This window comes from Phocoena sinus, chromosome 8, assembly GCF_008692025.1.
Source record: "Phocoena sinus isolate mPhoSin1 chromosome 8, mPhoSin1.pri, whole genome shotgun sequence".
Lineage (NCBI taxonomy): Eukaryota > Metazoa > Chordata > Mammalia > Artiodactyla > Phocoenidae > Phocoena > Phocoena sinus.
Window position 1 is genome coordinate 15,146,336 of NC_045770.1, and position 10,374 is coordinate 15,156,709.

Here is a 10,374-nt window from a genome sequence, read left to right on the forward strand (position 1 = left end):
TGCAAAGACAGGGAAGCTGGGATCAAAGCGAGGCAAGGCCAGAACATGACCGCTCGCCAGTCCCAGTTTTAGACAGCATCTCCAAGATAGAATCCCACCTTCTAAGATGGGTGTTGCTTCCCAATGTCTTTTCTGTGGCTGCAGCCTGACCAAAAGTGCGATGGGAAGGAGGGCTTCTCTAGCCAAAAAGCTCTTTTTAACTCTCTTAAAGGAAAAGTGCCCACTAAAACGTTCCATCTAACAAATGAATTTCTACCTTATTAATTCCTTGTCCCTACCTGAACCTTCTACTGTACACGTGACTGGTAGCACTGAAACATCCCCAACCCTGGAAGCCCCAGGTGCCCTATGGGAAAGCAGCCGGAATAGAGCAAATATAACAGGTCTGCACTTTGTCTTCCTGGCTACCTGTTCACCCCCTCCCCCAGTCCTATTTCTCCAGAGCTTTGTAGCTGAGGTGCTAAGAATAGATAGGAAGCCTCTCCTATCTAATCCTTGAAAGCAGACTCTTGAAGATTCATTCAACAGGGATAGAGTTGATGCCCTATACCCCCTGCCTGGATTTCTTCCTGTTCAGCTGTAAGTGGTAGTAAGATCTTGACATAATACAGAGCAGTTTCATTGCCTTCTCCCTGTCTCTAAGGTCTCCCTCATTTATTTGGCTAAGGCATCCCACAGTGGCACTAGTATTATACCACGAATGTCAGGAACACAGGGCTTTCTGGCTCCACCAGCATCGCATTCAGTATCAAGGCTGCGTGGAAAAAGGATGACAGCCTCCGGGCTTCCTAATTCCCTTCACCACAAGAGCCCCTTGATGGAGGCCATCCTTTGCCCCTATCCTGCTCTTTATTCCCCGCTCCTAACAGTACTTGGGTACCCAGGCTGGTTCTTGGGCTAGACAGTGGGGACCAAGTTCATTTCCTCCCTATCAGTTCTAAGCCAGTCGACTATGATACCAGTGTTAATAGGAAGAGCTGAATTTTCTTACTATTTCACTGGATCCTATTCCTCTCTGGTCAACACACTGCTTCCAGGTATGGGACCCGCACAGTGGAGAATTACCTGATGAGGGAGAGGGAAATACAAAGAGGGCCTCTGGAGATCCTGGCCTCGGCCAGCTGCCCACAAGCCATAAACCAATAAAACAAGAATACTGAGTCGCAGTTTTTTATCTGAGTCCTCTTCATTCCCACTGCACCTGGTGCTGCTCTGGCTGACGGGGAACACCCCATAACCACAGAGACTGACAGGAAGACTGGAGACTGTCCACTTCCAGCTTGGAACTTACTGTGTAAATAAACTTCCAGAACCGCTACCGTGAAATGAAAATGCCACATTCCACTTTATAATTTCGACCCACGTTGGGGAAAACTGGTTTTTCCCCAGCTCTTTCCAGGGTATAAAACTCCACCCCTTCCTTAGTAAGTCTCATTGTCCTATTTTTTTCTTTGAAAGAGAAAACTTGTACTTATTTTTCTTTTAACAGTTTCTTCCTTTCTACCCTGAAACCGTGAACTCTGAAGTGTAAAAAAAAAATCTAGACAACAGCTTCTTCCTTGTAAAAATATGTATTCTATATTTCTATTTTTAAATTCTATGCCAGAAAAATGACTGTCCCATCTCCACTCCCTGCATCAGGGGCCTTCCCCAGGGGTCTGCACAGCTTGTACCAGTGCAGGCCAGTGGACAGAGGGAAAAGGGAGAACAAGGGTGGCCAAAACTTAACTGTTGCTTTCGGATTGATCCTGAACAAGAAAGAGCAAAGAGCGACGATGAGTCCTGGCCACCACGCACACCCTCCACCACACTGTCTTCCTGCTGCAGCTGGTTCCCAGGGGCTTTCACTAGGAAGCAGTTAAGCCCCCCATCCCCTCCTGTTTTCTCTTTACTCCTTTGGTGTCAAAGATTTGTAGAAAAGAAACAGGATATTTTTTAGACCCACTTCTAATTTCTGTATTTTCATTGGATACTGAAAAATACTGCAAGTGGCCCAAAGGCTGCTGTAAAGTTAAGGGCAGATAAAATCTTAAGATTACAAGATAAAAAAATGAATCCCCCCCCCCACCAAATGAAAAGAACAAAGGAACTGGTCTTCCATTTTGCCACATTTCCTGTTCATGATGGCTACCAAACTAGAGTCATTAATATTTCATTAACCAAAGAAAGTGGGTCATCTGACCTCTACAGTGGGGAGTACCCAGGCCATTTCCATCACCCTACAAGATGCCAAGGAGATCCCAGGAAATCCATTTCCTTACACTGTTGCCAGTCAATAAACCGGGACAAGTAAGACCAGAGAAGAGAAAGAGTATGTTCATGAGCTGATAGGCAAGGATGAAAGACAAGGAAGAGTAACATAAACAGAGAGGAGAGAATTATTTGGCTCTGAAAGGAAAAATCTTTGCTACCCTCATATGTACTACTAGTGCGAGTAAGCATTTCCAGGTCCCAGATGGGAAAAATTCACCTGTTGGTAATATAATGATATCCTTTCCTGGAGCTAATTTTTTTATTACTGCTTAATTTTTACTTGTTTAATTCCAAAAGAGAAGGGAGCTGAAGCCATTTCCATTAGGAGTAAAGATAAAGCGACAGGAAAGGAGTCAAAGCTCTAGTAGAAACGCAGCTTTCCCAGGTATAAACCTAGAAACTGGAAGTGCTCAATAAGCAGAGGTGGAAAAATGACCTCGCTCCAGACAGCTACCCATAGAACAAGTGACTTATAAACCTGAAATCTAACCTCCCTTCTTCATAGCACTTTGGTCTCCATTTGTCCCAGGACAGGAAGCATGTCCCCCATAGCTTTCTTGCTTCAAAAATTCAAACCCATATCCCAAGATCATCCTGAAAGGAATTTTGCACAGACATCTCCTCACCCCAGTGCCTGCCTGGAACTCACCCAAGGTCACCAAACAACTTGGTTGTGAACCAACTGCCTTAACCTTCAAGGGGAGGGGAGATAGCTAGACTAGAAGACCAGAGGTGAAGGGGAAGCGGTGAGGACTTCTCAAGGTTGGTCTGTGAAAGCTTGATCAGAAGCCAAGTCAGTGGTGGAAAGGGATGGCTTGGCCCAGGAAAGACCTGTGGGCTATGCTAGTTTCTAAAGAGATGACTATCCAGGAAGTAGGGTAGACAGAAGTTTCTGGAGGCATGGGGGAAACGGGACCTGGTTATGTTGTTATTCTTGGACTGTGAATTTTGCTGATGTAAACAGACTATTCTGTAAACCTAATGTCTATGTACAAATAATGAGTGTTAACACAGTAAAATGTGCAACGAAAAATCAAACTATCAGGGTTATATATTTTTTCCTCAATCAGTCTCATTTTCTCCATTTGGAGTAGAGGGGCTGGAATAGCACTGAGGCTTCCAGAGGCTTTCAATAAGCAAGGCATCTGGCTGGACAGCAGGTGAGCACCAGGGTTCAAATCGGCGTACATGAGCCTTAAGAAAATGGACTAGAGGCTGAGCCAAATCAGAGCAGGGTGGCCTTAGAGCAAGAGCGGCTTCCTAGATGGTTTTTATATTGCATCTGAAAACAGCCCTAGGCAGGAATACCATAATTTCAAGGCCAAATTAAATACCATCTTACCTACAATCTGCTTCCCCCAGAGGAATTGAAAGGTGAGGGGGACAGACCATTTCTGCATAATATACATACTTTCATTTACGAACATCTGGATACAGACTTTCTATACACACATTACCTATATAATAAAAATGTACATGGCATGAGTATATGTCACTGTATAAATATAGAGTTTTAGAAATCTTGAACCCGCGCTTCCTGTTCACATCAGTTTCTCCTCTTCTTCCTCCCCAGTCAGGTCCGTCATTTAAGAGTTGGACAAAAGGGACAAGTGTCATTTGTGTTGGTCTGGGCCCAGAATTTGATACACTGGAAAGAAAGAAAGACATACCTCAGGTTCATCAGGAAAGACGGAGGGAAGGAGGGGAGAGAGCGCTGTTAAGGTTCAACAGGTCTAAGGGATGTTTACTGAGTCAGAAAAGCTCACTGGGGGACTGGAAGGGCTGCTTCACTGGCTTTTACCACCAGAAGAGTCTTCAGAGCAGGTGAAGCTGATCTTGTTTTACAGGGAACATTAACAATCAGCTAATAACAGTGAGAAGCTGCTCTCTGCTGACTGTCTACAGGCTTGCTCCTTCTTGCCATCTATTTAGCCTGAGATGAGCTTCCATCTCCTAATGCTCATTGCCCTCAAATCTTATTCAGGATTTTCCCTTACCAAGAATTTAGATATAAATTCAGTTTCTACCTCTTAGAAAAACAAAATGAACAAAACAAAATAGTAAAAAAAAAAAAAAAAATCATCCCTGGTGCTAAGAGATTTAACTCTGTCCGGTACCATCATAAAAGACAGGAATAACTTGTCAGTGTGTGAAGCTAATCTCTAATAGGTCAGCCTTCCAACTATTTTATTAATGGAGTTACTAATCTCATATTCAGGTTCCCTATTCCATTCCTCTCATCTAAGCAAAGTCTCTTGGCAATGGTACATCTGAAACAATGGTTAGATATGTATATCTTATTGTCAGTTTTCCAAGGCAGCGACTATCGGTGTTCTAGTATGAACTGTTTACCCAGTCCAGTCCCCTACAGGGAATGGGGTAGAAGGAAGCTGGGAGAGCCCAGCTGCCAGTATTCTGAATTCTGCTGAGATTTAAGCCACCGTTTACTGAAACCTTATGTTTAGATATTAATGATGAGCGTCAACACTGTACAATGTTCAAGAAAATTAAACTGTCTCAGCTGTCAAAAAGAAAGAGTGGAAAAAAGAGGAAGGCATGCAGCACCCACCTCCTTGTGCAGCACATGGGTGCATGCCATTGGGTGCAGCTCACTGGGCTGGACAAGTTTCTGGCACATTAGACACAGTTTACAGGTGGCTGGAGCCTGTACAGCAGAGGAGGGACAGTCAAAAGAGTAAGGAACCTCTGGGCCTCTTTGCCTTATATGCCCATGATTCCATCTACTCTTTCCATGTAGCAAAAAGATTTTACACCAAAAGAAAGAAAAGTTCCAATACAGAGTACCTGCATTTTCCCAGCTGGGGCTGTCGACAACCCAGCTGAGGAGATGATGGCTTCTTCCTGCGCTCCACGTATAAACCCACTCCCTCCTCACTCCCAGCTTCTCCACATCCCAGTTTTCAAAGAATAGAGTCTTACATGTGAAGACCTCCCAGGATATGAAACTTGGGCAGAAGGCAAGAACATTGGGGTACTGATTTGGGCCAATGGAGCAGGGAACAGGGCCCGGATCCGACCAAGGGGCTGTGGGCAGAAACGTTGTCACAGTGAGGGAGGAACGTCTGAGAAACAGGGCATTTAACAAAGAGAAGTCATTCATTTCCCAGTGCAGCAAAGGAAGAAAGCAGGCCAGATACCCCTGGCTGCAATGCTTCTTCCCACCCCAAATATTTCTGAAATCTACCTCTTCCCCAACATCTCAGCAGGTCTGAGTTCTCCGCCAAGTAGCTCTTCTTACCTGAGTACTTGCTGCCACCCGCTCGTGCTCTGCCAGTCGCGCAGCTACCAGCTGGATCAGCTCCTCCATGGTCAGGCCCGCCATGGTGGTGCGTGCTGTCTTGATCTGCTGAAGGATGTTGGTCATCTGGGCCCTAAGGAAGAAAAGTGTTGAGGGGGAGAGATTCTAGACTGCACTCATGAGGAGTATCTATGAAACCTCTCTGATTTTAACCCATAAACATTTCTCTGAAAAACACTTTTAAAATTAATCCTTAAAGATACTTACTTATTGCATTGTGGAAACCGAGTCAGCAGCTTCTCCAGAATCTTCTCCAGTTTGTCTACTGGTTGGGGCCGGGTAGTTTCAGTAGAAGCCTTAACACCACCCAAGCCTGGGGGAGGTGGGATGGAGGCGGCAGGGGGCACGTGTGGACCATGGGGGCCGACAAGGGAACCCAAGCCAGGGCTATTTCTCCCATGGGAGCCAGGAAGGGGTGGGGAAGGCTGGTTGGGCTGGGAAAGGGCAGGGTTCAGGATCGGGAAAGACAAGGAACGGGGATCTGCACTGGGCATAACCATGGGCATTGTGACCTGCCCAATGGAGAAAGGCATCCGAGGAGCCAGAGAGGGACTGGGTTGAAACACCTGAAGCATGAAGTCTGTCTGCAGAGGGGACGAGGTGGAAGACAAGTGGGAGAGAAAGAAAATGAAAGTTTAGGAGACTGGAGCAGAAATCAGTGAGCAACTGTTTCTTGTACCAAATAAGGATGGTCCCGATATCTTCATAAAAAGAACAAGTGAAAGACTCTAGGCTCTGCCACCAACACACAAAGGTAGACTCCCCAAAGCCAGCGCTCTTACCTCTGATGGGGGTGGAGGCAAAGTGGGAGTCGGGATCTGAGGAAGGCTGCTCAGCTTGGCTCCATTCCTCACTAGCTGGATATGACTATTAAATTGGTCCTAGAAAAGAGAGAAAAGCAAGAATTATCCTTTACTGCTAAGCAGAATGAGCCTGCCTAAAAAGAGAGCACCATCCTATATCAGGAAAGCAAGAGGAGTGGTAGGACAGGCCCTAAGGGCAATGCAAAAGGTCCTTCCCTATCGCCAGAAGTGTTTAAGCACAGATTAACTCTGACTCAATGATCACGCATCACTATACTTACCCGAACATTCTTTTTCATTATCCGAACTCCATTCAGTCTTGTCTCCCACTCCTGTTTGGAACGAACTGTCTCTAGTGTTGGGGGAGTTGACCTTTCAAGAAACCAACAGTAATTTACAGAATTAAAGAAAACCCAATTCCTAATGCTCTGAGATAGCAGAACAGTAGCTGGCTAATGGGCCTGGAAAGAAGAGGTCGGAGCATGTGCAGGAGAAGGTCAAGGTTCTAAGCCGTTTGCCTCACTTTAACTCCGGCACCTTGCAAAACAAGTATTGGAGAAAGCGGACCAACCACAGAGAGAGGGCTCTTGTCTGGCTGAAAATGCCACGGGGGTCCTCCAAATTTCACGGCAGAAAGAGGAGAAATGACTGTATAGGAAACAAATCTCCAAAGACGTTTGCTATGCTTGACAGCATAAGAGATACTGTTTATCCAATTGGAAATAATACAATAAAAAGTACAAAACTATAAGACTGTAGAAAGGGAAGAGTCAGAGAGTGAGGAAGTTTAGAGTATGGGAAGAGAAATCACTGAACAAATTACTATCACACAGAGATGACTCCCCGTGAAGACAGAATAAGTGCCAGACTAGCTGGCCCAGGGTTTCAAAACCTAAAAAGAAATGCCTCCAAAACACAAAACTGCAGGGCCATTAAGACCCTAGAAATGGAAGGTACTTACTTGAGGTAAGTAAGGTGCAGTTCTGCCTCTTTTTCTGCTTCTTCTAGTTTCAATACCAACAACTCTTTCCGACTCTCTAGTGATAAGATCTAAGGAAACCATACACACACATACACACAAACACACACACACACACTTTATTAATTTTACATACACAAAGCTACCCTTAGATAGTTAAAACAATGCTTAGTGGCTCTACGGTATAATACTTACATAGCTTAGTGTACAGTATTGATGCTATACCAAAAGTACACACCATCTGGAAGCCCAAAATCAAGACCTTCAACATAGCTTCAACATAGCGGCTATTCTCACCTCTGCCTTCCAGGCACGTTCTGTCTCTTCCATAATGTTCCGATTTATTTCACCATCTTGATTCTTGAGTCTATCCAGTTCCATTTCCCACACTTCTCTGTAAGGTAAGAAACCAAGAACAAGACTTAGGAGAGAAAGACAAGCTTGCTAAGGAACACCAAGGCAAAAGTAAAACCTGAAACTGGTCTACCTAGTATGTTAGAGGAAGTGTTACTCTAAGTATTAACTATAGATATATACAAATTATGTTTAAAGTGGTCTGAAATTGCATAATCACCCTATATTTGAAAGTAAAAATGTTCACATCTCCATTTGCTAAAATAAAGTTACCCAGAACAAAGTGCGTACTTAGAACCAAAACCCACTGAAGGCAGAATGTTCTTCTATGATCCAGGAGTGCTCAAATCAAAATGGCATTCCTCTGACTCCTTGTCTTTTGGTATGGGTACTGAAGAATGCAGGACTAAACCCAAAATACTTATCCCTAAGGCAGCAATCACTAATTCACTACTAACCACACAGATACTGGCTTACTGATTTTCACACTTCCTTAGCTATAGTAAACATTCTTCAAAAGGAAAAAATGTTGCCTTCATACCTCAGGACTTTTCCGTTCCATCAGTTTCCTTCATTCTTACACCAGCTCCCCAGCCCCATCCCTAGAGTGTAATATACACCCTTAGGATTAGGGTGACTAACTGCCCCAGTTTGCCCAGGAATAAGGGATTTCCCCGGATGTGGGGTGGTTGATCATTCTACTCAGGACTGAAGATGCCAACAAAGGAACAGAACCGGCAGAAGAATTTCCCTGTATTACACTTGACTGTAATGTAATGAGTTACATAGCTAAAAGCAACAGGATTACCCAGATCAGTGGACAGAATAGTATGGAAATGTGTACATTATTTTCACTGAATTCCTAAAAGGTGAAAATAAGAAGAAAAGATTGGGAAGGATTCTGTCTTAAGAAAAATGTTCCCACTTTTCTACAGTGAGAGAAATAATTTTATTCATCTTCTGGTTTTTTTAGTAACCTTAAATATAATATGAAAGGAAAAAATCCACCTAACATAAGGTTTCAGGTCCCTTTTTTCATTGCCCAGTTCTCCACACACCCCTGGCTAGCTATTTCATAAAGTACAAGTGTGTATGTCTGTGTGTCTCTTACAAACACATTTATTGATTCACTAACATCCGTCTGGCCCTCTGCTGACAAGGTCAACTCATGTAATAGATACAACTAGGAGGGCATATTCTTCCTTCATCTGCACGTGTTGTCCTCTCCAAATAAACTTCCTGCCAGAGGAAGAATTCTCTAATAGTTCTTTTATTTTTCCTTTCTCTAACAGTTCTTTAGACAAAGGTTTATAAGTAGATGTATTTTCCTAATACAGCACATATTTCTCAAGTGAAAAAATATATAAGGAGTCAGAATCCTCTTACCATAAGAATATGTGATATACGTTGTGGGGTCAATCAGCGGTCCATTTAGCCTACTAGACACTCTGTGACGATGGGATGATTGTAGGAAAACATGGCTGCTGCTTTCTGTGAATGATGCTGTTCTTAAAGACTATCGGTGTTCATCGAACACCTCTAACTTTCATTAAATTCATTTATCAACTAGGGATTACAATTATATTAGAAAAATACTGCCACGTCCACGGGGGACATCCCACAAATTCATACACAGAAAAATCTTCTTCTTTGGGCATCTGGCAACATCTGTCTCCTTGGGATCCAACAAGACAAAAGGAACTACTAGCAACCACAACAAAAATGGTTAAGGAATTCTTAAACAGTCATAAAAATGGTCAGCCTTACCATACGTTCACTAGCCTGTAAGATATGTAACAGATTTCACTTCACTAAGGGGTACTAACTGCAACCCATGCTAGAAAAAAAAAAATCAGTTGCCCATAGTAGATGCCCAAAAAATCCTTGATATAATAGAAACCACTGAGTATGTTTTAACTCTTTAAATGCTTGGTCTAATTTCTTTCAAGTCCCATGCTTCTGTTATTTTGCTTAGCTAGTTTAAAGAATCAATGGTTCCAATGAATAAATCCTACCAGACTATACAAGTCTGACTTGTCCCAATACGTTTGCATAATTTAAAAAATTAATTTTGCTTTTCATCATGTAAATAATACAAATTATAAAAAGTTTAGAAAATACAAAACAGAAAGAGTCTACTAATTCAAAAAAATACATGCAGGGGCTTCCCTGGTAGCACAGTGGTTAAGAGTCCGCCTGCCAATGCAGGGGACACAGATTTAAGCCCTGGTTTGGGAAGATCCCACATGCTGCAGAGCAACTAGGCCTGTGCACCACAACTACTGAGCCTGCGAGCCACAACTACTGAGCCCACGTGCCACAACTACTGAAACCCGTGCGCCTACAGCCTGCACTCTGCAACAAGAGAAGCCACCGCAGTGAGAAGCCCGCGCACTGCAACAAAGAGTAGCCCCCGCTCTCTGCAACTAGAGAAAGCCCGCTCATGGCAACGGAGACCCAATGCAGCCAAAAGTAAATAAATAAATTTTTAAAAACAAAAAAAAATGCACCCCAATGTTCATAGCAGCACTATTTACAATAGCCAAGACATGGAAGCAACCTAAGTGTCCACTGACAGATGAATGGATAAAGAAGATGTGTATACACACACACACACACACACACACACACACACACACACAGGATATTACTCAGTCATAAAAAAG

General features: G+C 43.5%; 1 protein-coding gene across 2 annotated transcripts in view; it reads right to left on the reverse strand.

Annotated features, from left to right (window-relative positions):
* Window positions 1-99: 99 nt before the first annotated feature.
* Window positions 100-10,374, reverse strand: part of RNF214 (ring finger protein 214) — a 51,006-nt gene continuing 40,731 nt past the window's right edge. Inside the window, exons 7-15 of one of the 2 annotated variants that reach the window (XM_032639008.1) lie at window positions 7,652-7,748; window positions 7,337-7,425; window positions 6,657-6,747; window positions 6,355-6,453; window positions 5,780-6,156; window positions 5,513-5,645; window positions 5,194-5,298; window positions 4,823-4,918; window positions 100-3,901 (exon numbers count right to left, since the gene is read on the reverse strand). In XM_032639008.1, the coding sequence (XP_032494899.1) occupies window positions 3,836-3,901; window positions 4,823-4,918; window positions 5,194-5,298; window positions 5,513-5,645; window positions 5,780-6,156; window positions 6,355-6,453; window positions 6,657-6,747; window positions 7,337-7,425; window positions 7,652-7,748 (1,153 nt within the window). In that variant the 3' untranslated portion in view covers window positions 100-3,835. The remainder of the gene's footprint in view (window positions 3,902-4,822; window positions 4,919-5,193; window positions 5,299-5,512; window positions 5,646-5,779; window positions 6,157-6,354; window positions 6,454-6,656; window positions 6,748-7,336; window positions 7,426-7,651; window positions 7,749-10,374) is intronic. The other variant, XM_032639009.1, reaches the window with a different exon arrangement.